General features: G+C 41.6%; 1 protein-coding gene and 1 long non-coding RNA gene across 6 annotated transcripts in view; one reads left to right on the forward strand and one right to left on the reverse strand.

Annotated features, from left to right (window-relative positions):
• Positions 1 to 8974, reverse strand: part of LOC111817705 — a 12707-nt gene extending 3733 nt beyond the window's left edge. Inside the window, exon 1 of the long non-coding RNA XR_002821837.1 lies at positions 8686 to 8974. This is a non-coding gene — a long non-coding RNA (uncharacterized LOC111817705). The remainder of the gene's footprint in view (positions 1 to 8685) is intronic.
• A 360-nt stretch (positions 8975 to 9334) lies between these two features.
• Far1 (fatty acyl-CoA reductase 1) overlaps positions 9335 to 15448 on the forward strand; it is a 71875-nt gene continuing 65761 nt past the window's right edge. The window contains exon 1 of one of the 5 annotated variants that reach the window (XM_004634899.2): positions 9335 to 9447. Coding sequence is in view for 2 of the 5 variants with exons in the window: in XM_012515523.2 (XP_012370977.2) it covers positions 9859 to 9941 (83 nt within the window). In the remaining 3 variants the exon portion in view is untranslated. Of the gene's footprint in view, positions 9448 to 9612; positions 9679 to 9749; positions 9942 to 15448 lie in introns of those variants that run through there. The other 4 variants (XM_023719351.1, XM_012515523.2, XM_023719349.1 and 1 more) reach the window with 4 other exon arrangements.

Raw genomic sequence — 15448 nt, forward strand, 5'->3', positions numbered from 1 at the left:
AGAGGGAGAGGCAGAGGGAGAGGCAGAGGGAGAGGCAGAGGGAGATTTAAACTGCCTGGGGCTGGCATGTCTGAAACCTGTAGGGGAGACTGGTAAGGCTAGAAATTCTGGTAGGGCAAATGTCATAGTTTTTAGGTCTAGATTCTGTAGGGAAGCAGGCAGGAACTATAAGCAGGTTTTCTATGTTGCGGTCCTGAAAATTCCTTCATTAGGAATCCCCATTCTACTCTTAAATTCTGCAACTAATTGGACAAAGCTTACTCACATTATAAATGATAGTCTACTTTACCAAAAATCTACTGATTTGTTAATCACATCTAAAAACTGCATGTACAGTGTATCTAGGTGGGTATTTTGACCAAACTGAGTACAATAGCCCAATCTAGTTAAAAGCTAACTGTCACAATGTACTTATCTACATTTAACTCCCTGTTATTGCTCTAACTTGTTGATTCTCTTAAAGCTGGTTCTTCCAGAAATACTGTACAATAAAGTCTACATCTGAAACCTTGCCATCCCTTTCCTTAGATAATATGAATATTACTACTTCTTGCTTTTCAAAAATGACATCTCCTTCACCTTGAATATTCTTATTAACTAAAAAGCTGTGAGCTGTTCTCAAAAATTAGAACATAACAAACAATAACGCTAGAATCTCACCTCTACTAGTTTTTTTAAAAACACATTGAAAAACATCACTCTCCATTCTGTATGACTAATTTTTCTTTAATCTCTGTGTACTTTTCTTGTGCTTTTCTTGATCATCCTGAGTAACCTGATTTTCCACCTTTCGTTTCAGAGATGAAGAGAGAAATATTCCTTTGCATTTCAAGCATTAGGTCCTTTTCACTTTCTCACTTTATTTTTGTAGTTTCTAAGGCTTTTCCTTGAACTCTCCATTTTGGCCAATATAACTAACCTGCTTGTCAGTGAGTTTTAGTAACAATCATTCCTGAGAGCTTCTCAAAGTTCTCCCAAACAGCCTCCATAATCTACAAGATGTTAGTGATTAAAGCGTAAGGCATGCAGGGCATCTTACATGTCAGCCAGAAGGAAAACCAGGGCTGTTAAATATTTGTTTTATTTTCATTCTTCAAATCTTTTATACTTAACTTTTTGGGGGATGATTCCACAGTGTATTAAACACTTTTTACTTTAATGGAAAGAATAACTTCCAACTGGTGTGTTTGATCTTATTATACAGACAGTCCTAGACTTAAGAATGCCTGATTTTTATGCATTCACCTCTCCCAGAACTGGGTAGAGTGTGTGGAATGTCTTTCCTTTTACACTATAGAGGAGGAGTGAGCCGCTCTTTTGTTATTTGGAAGCTGCTATCTATCCAGGTCCTAGAGCCTCAGTATCAGTTTCCTTTTCCATTTCTTTGCTAGAGATGGGAGAAGTGAGGGAGAGAGCAAGCAAGGAAAGCAGAAGACCATGCTGCTGATGTCTTGGCATTATTCCACACTATATCACCTCCTCCTAACTTTTCTAATACCACTATGATTGAGGAGCAGTGGATTGGACTGGAAATTTCCAAGTTGAGATTTTATCAAGAGAAAGGTGAAAAGGGGCCAACTATGTCCCAATACAGTTTCTGATTCATTCTCCTACTCCTGACATACTGCTTCTTCTCTGTGTTCCATAGAACTTTCTTCTAGGCTCTCTGCTTCATTAATTTCACATCTCATGACTTGGCCTATGCCTAGTTATTCCCTGGCCGTGAGGACCCATGTGCCCCTTTTCTTCAAGCATCCTATACCTAACTCTATTCCTATACTATTTTCTCTTGTATCAAGGCTAGTGAAGTGGCTCTAAGAGAAGACCACTTTCACTGTCAGGAGCGAGCTGAAGGGCACCTCAAGGGAGTGGCAGCGAGGAAAGATGGTTCCAGCACTCCTAGATACAGGTCTGTCATAATACGCACGTGTTACCATCTCTCTTGATTAATTTGTCTCACTAATAAATCATGATCTTCTTTCAAATTTTATCTTTTCAATGGAATCATATATCATATTCCCAAGTGAAGCTACTTGACAGGCAAAGTTGAAGAAGGACGGTAGCCCTGGAAATGTCAATTTGGAAGCTGATACTAATCTATGGATTGAACAAATCTCTCTGTGCTAGTTTGGAGCTTGAATGTTTCACAAAAGCCCATGTGTTAAAGGTTTGGTCACCAGCCCTACTGAGAGATGGGACTTTCAGAAGATAGGGCTTGATGGAAGAAAGCTAGGTCACTGAGGCCACGCTCCTAAAGGAGTTCCTGGCTCTTCCTCTCCTTTTGCTTCTTTAGGACCACGAGATGATCAGCTTTCTTTAGCCCTGATGCACTGTCTCACCAAGGCTAAAGGCTAGAGAGACTGAAACTTCCAATACTAAGCAAAAATAAAACATTCTATGTGTGTGTGTGTGTGTGTGTGTGTGTGTGTGTGTGTGTGGTGTTATTGAAGATTGAACTTAGGGTCTTGCACATGCTAGGTTTTTCACTACTGAGCTATACTTCCAGCCCATCTTCTCTTGGGTTGATTATTTGAGGTATTTAATTACAGTGATAAAAAGCTAATATAGCCAGCCTCAATCTTGATAGAAAACTTTATTTTTTTCCACTTCAGCATAAATATATTTTAAACAGAAGTTGCCATGATTTTCTACCCACACATTCCCTGGGATACTAGAACCTCTTTTTCCAGGGTTCAGAGGTACAGAGGTTTAATATCTGAATTCTATGTAGCACACAATTTTGGTTTTACTTCAAAGTGTGAAATTGCTCTTTAAAGTACAGTGTACTATGCTGCAGCAGTTCATGAAGGAGTTCTTGTTTCTTCATATCCTTCCTTAAACTTCATATTATTAGCTTTTATATTTATCGATTTGTGAGTAAACTCTCAGGGACCAAATTCCTCCTTTACCTGGCTATCAAATATTGGCAAGGACGTGGAGAGATTAGAACCTTTATATGCTGCTGGTGGGAATGTAAGAATGGTGCAGCAACCATAAAAACAAGTGTGAAAGGTTTTTTTTTTTTTTTTTCATAAAGTGAAAGTTAAGAGGTTTTACCATTTTAATTCAGTAATTCTACTCCCATATATATATATATATATATATATATATATATATATAATCTTTTTAAAATTATTCTTGATGTCTACCAAATGTGTGGCTAAGCCCATTGTAGTAGAGCCAGATAATGAAATATTATTCAATAAGAAGGAATTCATTACTGATCCATGATTACCTTAAAAACAATGAAAGGTACACGTTGACTCCACTTCTATGAAATACCCAGAATATAAAACAGCATAAACCATGTGTACTTTCAATTTTTCAAGTAGGACAGAAGATATAGCCCAGGGGTCTAAGCACCTGCCTGGCAAGCTCAAGGACCTGGGTTCAAGCCCCGGTATCACATGCCATGCCGGTCCCACACAGAGTCAGCCACCAAAACCAGGCATGATGGTGCACGCCTGTAATCCCAGCACTGTGGAGGCTGAGACAGGAGGATCATAATGAGTCTGACCTGTGTAGCAAGACCCTGTATCAAATAAATAAATAAATCATATTGAAAAAATAAAATAGAAACATGAAAATAATTTTAATATATTTTAATGAAAACAGTATTTCTAAAATATTGTAATTCTAATGTAAAGCTAATTATTATTTATTAATAACTTATTTTATGTATTTATTTTTAGTAAGTTACTAGCAGGGTACTTTTTTTTTTTCTTCTACCATATGCGCTGCTAAAGCAAGCACCCTTAGCGATTTTATGCTTGGCATCTCTATCTGAACAAGACTATAAGAGTTCAGTACTCATATGTGGCTACCAGCATCCATACTCCAGTGTGAGCGTGAGCTTTAAGAGAAATTATTTCTTGTTCACTCTTCCATTCCCAGCTGCCTGGTTTGTAAGAATGCCTAGTATGTGCTTGTTTGCTGAATGAATGACTAGGGGAACAATGACCACAGAAGCCAATGTTGACTGATTACTATGTGAAAGACCCTGTGATAAGTAATATAAATGTTTGTTTCTTTTCTGATCAGCAAATGGTTGGCCAGTATTCAAGAGCTACTTATGTTATTAAGAAGCCTTGGGAAAGTCTCTGATCTTTTTGTTTTAATTATCTTTGAGCTTCTGACACTGTTAATTTGATTATTTATGAAAGGAAGAGGGAATGGGCAAAGTAACTCTTAAGACCAATTCTGAAATAATATGGTTATAAATAAATGGACAGCATTTAGAGTCGTAAGAACACTTCTTTTTTGTTTTTTGGTACTAGGAATCAAATTCAGGAATTTGTGCTTGACAGGCAGGTGCTTGTGCCACTGAGCTATATCCCCAGCTTGAGAGTCATAAGAACAATGGATGGAAGCTAAGATGTTTTGGGAGGCAATTTTGTGCAGTGAAAAGGCAAAAACTTGGAATTAGAAATACCTAGGTTAGAACTCCCAACTAGTTATGTGATCATAAGCAATTCAGCCAAATTAAAATGGAGATACTAATCCTTGTGAGGCTTAAAAATAATATCTATAAGGTTTCCTTATATATTACAAAAATAGAGGTAGAATTTATTATTGGTTTGGGCAAGTACTTTACTTTTTTCTTAAGATTCAATCAATATTTTAGATAGGGATAACCATGTGTCAAAAATCACTTTAAAACACTCAGCTACAAAGCTCCCTTTGGAAGTTGGGACCTCTGTTAGACCCAGGAAACTGAGGCACAGTGGTAAAACAACTTACGTGAGGTCATGTAAGTAGTAAGCAATAATTGTGATATTCTGTACCTAGGAATTGAGTTCCAGATTCAGGATCCTTAATCACAGTGCTTTTCTCAAATCAACTATTACCAATTTCATTACAGAAAGCCAGCACTGACCGCTCTAAAAAATGTCATGTTGGTATGATGTTACCATTTGTACTTAGATGTCTCCCTGTGTGGTCATAATTAGGGCTTTTTTTTTTTTGGTCAGCTCAATCTGCCCTGAAAGGCTGGCATGAAATGTGGTGCCAGGGATCAAACCAGGGTCCCTTGCACCTGCCTAAGCATGCCTAAGCAGGTGCTTTAGACCACTGAGCTATCTCACCAGCCCCATAGGTAGGGCTTTTACAGAGGTGTCTGGATTCAGAGTATGTGATGCTAGGATTAAGAACGTGTGGTTACTAAATCAGTTAGATTTGGCACCACCCTAGTCTAGTAGAGAATAAAAGGGGCAGGAAGAAGCTGCTAAGGTCCCTTGCTTGCTTCTGCCCACAGTGGGTTGTTCCTCCGTGATGCTTGTCTTCCATCCTACACTGCCTTGGAGCCAGCCGATTATGGACTGAAACCTCTACAAACTCAGAGCTAAATAAACCTTTCTTCCTTTAACTTGTGGACGATGAGTATTTTGTCTCAGCAATGAGAAAAGTAACTAACACAACTGATTCAATGGCTTTGCTTAGGGAGAAACTCTAATCTTTGTACTTTCCACTCTGCAGTAAGAGATTAGTGACCAAGTCAAATATGTTTTATTTCCTCACATCGCCATAGCTTTCTTTGTAGACACTAACAATTTTTTTACACATAGGTGTGGTTGGCTGCTTTTCCAGCTTGTAGGTGAGTTCTGCAATATGTCTTAGACTTACCCTAGAAGATTAGGCATCCTGACCTTGTCAGTGTTCTCAAGAAGCACCCCTCAAAGAACAGGAAATAGGCAAGTCACGGAAGGTGGCTTACACCTTGGACACACTAATGGTAGAATAAAAAGACAAACGAGGGAGACTCAGATCTGGGCATCTGTTGCAGCTCTGTTTTAATTCATATACACAGGGTGTAAATCTCTAGAAAGAAATAAAAAGAAGAAACAGACAGTAAAAGGAAAAAAAAAAAAACCCCACATCTTGGGATTCTATATAGTAACCACTGTGCTCAATGTGGTTTAAGCCATGATAATGCCACCCACAAAAGGGGCAGAACTGTGACATTCTAATCATGTGGGGAAAGAAACGGATCACAAGAGTGTTTTCTTCTTGCTGTGGTATTTGGAAAACTGGTAACAGACACAGCTGAATGAAATACTGTAAATACTATGCTTCTTCCTCTCAAGACCTGAGAGCTAACTAGCTCTGGGGCAATTATCAATGACCAAGGTCTAGAGGAGACAGCTGAAAAGAGAAATTTGATCAGAATGCACAGCACATTAGAAGAGCCAGAAACCTAGAAGCTCCAGTTTGCTCCACTTAGATTAAGCCTGTAGGTCTGAAGGTCAGATTATTCACCTCTGTATTAAACCCACTTATTTCATAGATCTCTGAAACACCCAAAGTAGTTTCTCTTTCCAGAGGTGTGGGACTTCTGTGTACTTGGCCAGACTAGCAATTAATTGATGTATCAGCGGGAATGTTAGAAACTCTACTTCTTGTTATTTGTGATTTTACTAATAGTCTAAAGATAGTTTTAGGGCTGGGGAGATAACTCAGTGGTCTAAATGCCTGCCTGGGAAGGACCCCGGGTTCGATCCCCAGTATAGTAGTCCTTTGCTATTTTGCAGCTTAATGTTTGCAGACTCACTGTTCTGTGGGTTTTCAAAAAATATTAATCTAAATTATTTATTGCAGATTTTTTACTATATCATGGGATTTTGCAGTACTATACAGTATATATAAGTTGTTAAAATTATGGAGGTTTATGAGTTTAGGAAATGAAGTGTTTTTACAAGTGTGGGAAAGGTTTATAAGAGTATGGGAAGGGCTTAGAAAGCCTTAAAACATATATAAATACTAAAATAAATGTTGGCACTTTGCTGATTTTCACTTATCGGGGGGTACCTGGAATGCAACCTCTGCCATAGTGAAGGACCATTGTATAGCATGCTGTGCCACTGAAACTGGGCATGGTGGCTCATGTCTGTCAGTGCTGGGAAGGCTGAGACAAGAGAATCACTTGAGTCTGAGCTGTGTAGCCAGACCTTGCACCAAATAAATAAACAAAAGATTTAAAAAATAGTTTTAAGGAAGACCAATTTTGAATAGCATAAATATGTGTAGAGCAAGGTAGAGATTATCAAATAAACTGTAGAGAATAAATGCCCTGACAAGAGTTTAGCTCACTTGAGGAAAGTTGTCTGCAACTATAAACACTCTATGACAGTAACTCTGATGTATTCTAGATATCTGTGGTGAGATCTCCACAGCAATGACAAAGAGAGTTACATTCCCTTCAGTGTTGTCAAAACACTTTGGATGTGCAACAGCTACCATGGAACCTGTAAAGATAAAGCACAATGGAAGCAACTGTCATCTCATTACATTCATGTTCTGGAATTGCCACACCTGACTTCATGTGCCTGTTTAGTGTTTAAACCAAAACTATCACTGGAACTGAACAAATTAATGACCAAATAAAAACCAACGCTGTAATCTTTATCCTGATGTTCTTTTATAATCTAGAATTGGGTTTGGAGTTTCTGGTTTTGGGGATGGAATTTTGCTATGTTCCATCCTCAAGCCTCAGCCTCCAACATCTGGGACTACAGCTTTTAGTCACTGTGCCCAGCATGGCCCCAAGCATATTTTCTGGTAGGTGTGCTATGCTTTATATCTAGACGTCCTCTCACAGTCATGTGATCACAGGTAGGATTTGGGGGAGATGACTGGATCATGGGGGCATTCCTTTGGTCAGTTTGTAGCTAAATGTAACTTCAGGAGGTAAGTCTGGTGGGAGAAGGCGGGTCTCCAGGGACATGGCCAGGAAGGGTATATATCTCCCTGCCACAAGCAGTTTTTCCTCTGCCATGTCCCACTACCAAGCCGCCCTGTCTTGGAGCCAGTGGACTATGGACTGAAACCTCTGCTAACTGTGAGCCAAAATAAACTCTTCCTCCTTAGGGTATGGGTGTTGGGTATTGTGTGTCTGCAATGAGGAAAGTAACTATGACGCTGGGATATAATTAAACCACTTTAAGTGCTTTGCCTGACCCTGGCTATTTCACAACTCAGCTAAGAGACTGGATTTTAGGTCCACACTCTACGTTATGCCTAACATAGTAGATGTGTCATCCCTGAGGATAAACTGTGTTAACTTTGTGTTTGTGTAATGGCTGTGTGGCTCATTTCTCGAGGGCAAATTACGTGTCCCGAGCTCTGAATTTAAGTATGCCCTAAAGTAGGTAGGCTTTTGTAGTTTCCAACTGGAGTCAGCACTGAATGCTTTTGTGCTATTAACAGGGCCATGCACTTAACTCTTAATTCTCTCAAGAAAAATCAGCCAGCCTGGCCCATCCTGAATTTCCAACCAATGTCTGTTATTCACCGTGCCACGATCTTCCACCATTTTCACTTCTCTTAAATCCTCTCTCATTCAGCGACTTGTAGATCTTTAGAGCTGGCCAAGTATTGATGGGGACGGGGACTGAGTGTACTGGATAACTGATGACCCTCGCAATCTTTTAAAAATTGAGTTACTTCTTCAAGAAGTGGCCAGAGCGCACTTAACCTAGGCGTAGAGCAGAGTGAATCTCTGCCTAAGCACACCCCTACAGCTACCACCCAGATCAAGGAAGAGAACGTTTCCACTTTCAGTTGAGATCCCTCGCTCTCCTTCCCACACAACCTCCCTGTGAGGTAACCATTATTCTAACTTCTCTCCCCATCTCTTTAAGTTTTGGAGGAAGTGGGAAGTGGAATGATTTGGCCTACAGTGCCGCGTACCTATGATACTCCGGATCGGGTCCTCCCGACCACAGCTGCTCACCGCGAGACTCCCGGGTCGAGGGATGGCTCCGCCCTCACCGACCCAGTAGTTCTGAGGGCACCCCGGGGTCCCCCCAAGAGGCGCGCCAGGCTCCACGCAGGCATTCCGGGAGACGACACAATGGCTGCCTCGCCGGCCGGCGCCCGCTCCGATCTGGCAGCGCGCCCCGCACCTCTCCCGTAGGCGCCCCGCTAGAGCCCGGGGCAGTCGGGCGTGGCGCTGGGCGCGACCCGGGGGACTCGAGCGGCCAGGGATGGCGCTGCCGGGCCTAGGATGTGGGGCACGCGCCCATTGGCTGAGCTCTCCCCCGCGGCCGCCGCGGCGCCCACCTCCCGGGCCTCTCTCCGCGCCCCCATTGGCCGCTCGCGTCTCACTGGCGCTCGCTCCCGCCCCCTCCCTCCCCGCTGGAAAGTAGCTGGGGGGGGGTGGAAGGCCGGAGCTGGGACGAGGGTGAGTGGTCCTCCCCGCGAGGGTGCGAAAGACAGCCAATCGGGAGCGGACGTGGAAGGGGGGCGCCGCGCCAGCCAGTTACGTGCCGAGGAGCGGTCGGAGTTGATGACGCAATCGTAGGCCACGGCCAATGGGCGGGCGGCTATCCGTCCGCTCTACAGCAGCCGGTCGGGGGCGGTGGAAAGGCGAGTGAGGAGAGCCCAAAGGCGGCGGCACGCAGCTTTCGCTGAGGTGCCAGGAAACCGCGAGGCCCGAACCTCTGTGTCTAGGTGAGAGGCGGGGGCGCCGCTGCAGAGCTGGGCTGCGGGCTCTTCTGTGTCTGGCCCGGGCAGCGGCCGCGGGAGCCGGAGGCAGGGCCGAGGTGGAGCCGCCGCCCCGCCCCCGCCCTCTCCCTCCGCTTCGCCTGCCCGGAGCGGGGGCGCCCTCCTCGGCCCCGAAGGTCCCTGCGCGGCGTGGCCGGGCCGCCGCCCTCCTGGAGCCGGGACAGCCAGGGCTTCGTGGTGAGGGGCCTGGCCCCCGGTCGCGGAGCCCGGGGCGCCGCCCGGGGTGGGAGACCGCGTAGAGGTGGCGAAGGTGGGCCGGGTGGTTAAGGGGGAGCCGGCTCGCGTGCAGAAGTAAGGGTGGCGGCAAACGGAGGCCTGTGTGGGGGAGGATTCCGGTTGCTGGAGACCAAGAAAGTCATGGAGAGAGGTGATGCTCAGAAGAGTGTGTCCAGGAAGAAGGCACGGGGCTGGGAGTGTGTTTTCTCGGAAGGTAGGCATCGGTAGGCATTTGGGGGAACTCTGCAGGGGACTGAGGGGCAGCAGGCTTGGGATTTGAAGGTTAGGGTCTCTGGACCAATGGGAACACGTGGATCTGGAGTTCGAGGCGCGCCTCTGAAACCGGAAGGTGACTGGGGCGGGGGGGGGGCAGAGGTGTTGGCTGTGGTGTGAGGTAGAGGTTCACTAGGAGGCGTCATTTGGCCATTTAGAAAGTATACAGCTAGCGAGAGAGGTAAGTTTATGTGTGACAGGTGAAAGCTGTGATTTTTTCATGAATAGTTGAACAAGAGCAGTGTCCAGGGGAGCCCTCGGTAGGGGCCAGATTGATTGATTCATTTCCAACCCGTGATGGGCCATCCCTCTGAAGTGGTAATTCTCACTGTTAAGGTTGATCTCCTGCCTTTTCTCACCCTTCTTTCCACTCATGTGAGAGTGCATTTGTTTGGCCTCAGCAGTGCACAGACTTAGCTTCTCAGAAAACAAACTGATATAGTTTGCTTTTGATTGGATGGCAATGAGCAGTAGTTTAATTCTTTACATGAAAAAGTAGAATATGCTTCAGTAGATAGTTTTGGAAAATCTGCCCTACGGGGAAGTTCTTCAATGATCTTGTTAAGTATGTGTAATACAGCATAAAAATGATGTAAGATTTCTTAGGGTGGAGCAGAATTCATGTGCAATTATGGTTCTGTTATTCTGTAGGCTTAACTTTTTTGAGGCAGTGGAATTTGATTATGTGTTATCTTGTTTGAGAAATTTCTCAGCATTGAGAAGTTTTGTAACTAAATGGAATCAAAATCCTTTTCACTCAAGAAGGAAAGGCTGGCAATTTTGTATCACTGCTACCATCTTTCTGTTTGAAGTTTTTGGACTGTTCATTTTTTGGGTGTGGGTAGAGGTTGGGGGAAAGAAGTGGTGGTAGGAAAGGTGCACACTATCACCGACAGATTTAGATGTTAGGGCTAATTTATGTTGGAGAGTAGGACAAAAGAATTATGAATGTTACATTCTTAAGGACAAAAACTAGAGAGCAGTTATTGTGTAGGATGTTTGCTTGTTCACTAGATGAACAAAACATTTAGATAATGGATCATTCTTCGGGATGTAGAAATAATTTTGTAGAAGCTTTTCTTGGTTTTTCTGTGATCACATGTTACTTTTAATACAACAGAATACCTAAGTGCTGAGGGCTCTTGGAACAGAGAAATTATCCTGCTGGTGTGGAGATAATTAGGAAAGATTTCCTGAAAAAAATGAGTTTTGAGCCATTATTGGAACTAGGAGTTGGGGTATAGGTTATTGAAAGATTAAACCAACAGTCCAGTAGTTGGACATGATATAAATAATTATGGGTAAGAATCACAAATGAAAAATGATTTTTAAAGAGAGTTGAACATTTGTGTGAACATTTAGGATTGTGGGAATCAGCCAGAAATTTTGTGCAACTTTAGTTGGTAAATGATAGTTTTTTTGTGGTAGGTAGCAGAGAAAAATTAGATCAGTCGATGTGTTGAAAGTAGGCAGTAAAATGCACAAAATATTTTTGATAAGAGTGTAGTGAAAATAAGTATGATATTCAGAAATATTTTTGAGTCATATCATATTGATAGTAACAGCAAACCTTATTGGACACTATTGTGTGCCAGACACAGTTTGGAGCTTTCCAGATAGCATCACCTTTTGATTGTTTGTACTTTATAGGTGAAGGACGTGAGATTCAGAGACATCTAACTGGCCCAAATATGTATGTGGGTCAGGATTGGTAAAGTTAGCCAGTGAACCTTAACTGAGCATGTGCAGGATTCTAGGCACTGTGCTAAGTGCAAGGACTCATAATAGACAAAATCCAGAGGTCATGCCTGAGCAATTTTAAAGAGATTTTAAAGACAGCCAGTAAAGGGGGAAAAATTACTTGGAGAGATGTCTGGAGGTACTGTGCAATAAGTTATTTCAAGAAACCTATAACCAAATAATTTTATTTAATTAATTAATTAATTTTGTACTTTAGTAAGGGTCTACAAGGTCTCACTATGTAGATCGGGCTCATAGTGATCCGCCTGTGTTCAACCTCCCAAGAGCTGGGATTATAGGCGTGTGCCACAACAACCAGTCTGAATCGCCTCCATTGCTGTCTCAGTGCACCTCAGGGGTGGGGCCAGCATGGCATGCTGGGGATTGAACCTCCGACCCCTGAGTCTGCCTAAGCAGGTGCTTTAATCCACTGAGCTATTTGGCCAGCCCCCTAAGAATTTTAAAGAAGAAAAAAATGTTCATTAAGCAACTATGTTTAGCTGACTGAAAACACTGGAAAGAAACTATTGAGCTAGAGACAAAAGAAATGTGTATATAGTCTTAGTAAGGCTGGATGCAAGATACTAAGATATGGGCTTGTAATCATGCTTAGTGACAGTTACTTTCTACAAATTTAAGTATTCTATATGATCACAATTATGATCAAATTTGTAATTCACAGGAAAGATGATAGTGGGTCCCCTTATAACCTGATAATCATTGGCTGGAATCTAAGTGATTTTAAAATACCTTTTATTAAAAAAATTCCTAAAAAATGAGCATTGTTTTTAGAATTAGGAGGGTAAAGATCATTCAATAGGTGTGAGCTACTAGGGGCTACTTGGTTCTGAACTTAGGGTAAAAGAAAGGATGGTCTCACTGTAGTATCTTCTCCAGTTGAGCCACTTTATCAGGCCTGCTTTCATCTTGGAAATGTCTGAGTTGTTAATTGGTAGGGACTGAAACCACATGTACTGAAAAATGGTATTTGCTTAATCTGGGTTATCAGATTACTAACGCACCCTCAATTGAAGGGTTAGGTCTTAACTCACCCAAACATTTGTTTTCTAAGCATTTAACCAATTTAAGGTAAAAAGACAACAAACCACTTCTAGGCTCGAGTCACTGTTTCTGCTGGTCTGATGGCCTCTCCCCGCATGTTGGTACCATAGTTCCTCTCTTCAGGAAGTTTGTAAGGGGCTTAGAGTTTTGAGTGTAAAACAGTATCAAATACTGAATTTTGAATTGATCAGTTTAAGCACTTAGCAGTTCATCACTGTTTTCTGTTCCCAATTTGAAGAACTGAGACAAAAATTAATATGCTATATAGCCAGGCCTAAGGCAGGAGGCTGTCAAGTTTGAGGGCAGCCAGGAAGATTTAGTAAGTCAGAGACTCAAAGTCAAGTTTAAAAAAGAGGTCTGGGGAATGTAGTTCAATGCTCCTTGGGTTCTGTCCCTAGTACAGGGTGAAATGAAAGAAAATAAGCTTTGTTCACCAACTAATTATTCTCAAGCAAACTAGTAAGGATTTGCCTTTGGGTCATTATAGATCGATTCTAGTCTTCCAAATATAGAAAGAGGAATCTTTTTTGAATATTTTTATTACTATTTTAACATTATTATTATTATTATGAGGAGGAGGAGGAGGAGGAGGAGGAGGAGTGCAGGGAGTTGAACTCAGGACCTTGTACTTGCCAGGCAGGTGCTTGGGCCACTGAACTATGTGCCGATCCTGTAGAGGGAGGAATCTGGAAAATCAATCTGTTTATTTTGCAGTACTAGGGATTCAAACCAGAGCTTTTGCCACTGAGCCACACCCCAGCCCTTTTTCTATTTTGAGACAGGGTCTGAGTACATAGCTAAAGTTGTCCAGGGTGGATTTGAACTTGGGATCCTCTTCCCTTAGCCCCTTAGAAGGCTAGAATTGCAAGCATGTGCTCCACCATACCAATCTTTTAGGTTTGTTTTAATTTCACTTTTCCTGTAGGGATAATGGGAGAAAACAATGAAATTCCTGTTTCGTGTAGGCATTATATTCCTAAAATGGTGACATTTGATTTTTGTGTAATTTTCTTGTATGTGTCCCGTTTTACATACGAGGAAAATAAAATTTAGAGACATAAATAACTTTCTGAGGGTTGGAGAACCAAGTTAGCAGAGTTAGCACGCAAACTTTATTTTGCCTTGTTTTGTCTAATTTTAATTTTAAAGTCATGTAACCTCATGTAACTCAGTTGTGTCCCAAATTTTCTGATCAAGGAGATTATGGGGCCAAAGAGGAGAGTGATTGATGATGTAGAGTGTGCCTAAGGAGAGTCACAGGGAGAGAAAACATTCTCTCAGGCTGTCACAGAGAGCAAATTGGCGAAGCAATGGCCGAGACTCATCCACATGGCTGACACTGACAAAAGATCCACAATCTGAGGTACGGGATCTCAGGATAAATCCTGAGGGGATTTCACTGACCTTATCAGATCCAAAAGCTACAATTGTTACATAGGTCTTGCTTTATCTTGGTTTTAACCATCCAGCAGAAAAGTATAAAAACAAAGTATAAGAAGTAAAGCCATATTGTTATGTTGGGCTGTAGGGGACTCAGGTCAACAACTTCTGACATTGCTAGTCAGGTGGAAGACCCAGTACTATTATGGACTACTGGACTATTTTGAAATATTTTGCTGTGTTCACACACCTATAATATTTAAATGACAGAACTAAACAAAAAGAAGGGAATACAGGTGAATGACCATTTTGTATCTGTGTATTCAAAATGGTTAGGATAGATATATAGCTACATTTTCTTAATTCAAGGAATAGAGGGATTTGTTGTAATAGTGTTTGTAAATAGGATATCATGTCTGCATCTTGTACAACAAATAACCACTAGGAAGACAGTATGCAATGTGTTAATTATTGGAACTGTCCTACCAATTTGATTTGCAACTGTCTCATTGCTATTTATTTCCCAATAAAATTATGGAAAAAATAATTTTAAAGTCATGAAACAAGTAACAAGGATTTGTTAAATCCTACACTTGGAAAAAATGCCACATAGTCTCAGGTATTTAGTAATTTTAGAAGTGCAACTCTGGTTCCAAGTTTTGTGCCTTGTGATACTGCCACTAAATAAATGACACTGATTTTAACATGTTTAATATGTAACAGGGTGCATTATAGTAATATTTTCTTGCTTTAGAGCTGTACAAGATCTGTTTAAAAATTTGATAAATAAAAATTTAAAAATTTTGTTAGAGTGAAAAAGAACATACTGCCATGAAAGTATTCCTCCTTATTTCCAGTGCAGTGTCATTCCTACCACTTTCTGACGCAGTCCTGGAAGTCCTCTTTCATGAATGTCTTTAGTTGCATGCTTTGATGTTCTGAGTGGATTGAAAATTTTTAGCATTCATGGTCATCTTGACTTTAGAAAGAGATAGAAACTGCACAATGCCAGTTCTGGTAATTAGGATGGTTGAGGACACACTAATGATTTTTGAGTTTTCTTATTGAATGATGCCTGGCACCAGCATTTATCATATTTTTGATCACAAACTTTAAAAATGCTCACAGACCTCCACAACTTCTTCAAGTAGCAAGAATGATATAATTAGTTTGTTCTAAGAAAGGGAGAGTATTTTGATGGGAATTAATGAGTGACAGTATATCTGTTAGCTATAGTAATTTTTAAACGTTTACCTTGTGTATGTATGCATATATA

Source organism: Octodon degus, unplaced genomic scaffold, assembly GCF_000260255.1.
Source record: "Octodon degus isolate 3935 unplaced genomic scaffold, OctDeg1.0 scaffold00067, whole genome shotgun sequence".
Taxonomy (NCBI): domain Eukaryota; kingdom Metazoa; phylum Chordata; class Mammalia; order Rodentia; family Octodontidae; genus Octodon; species Octodon degus.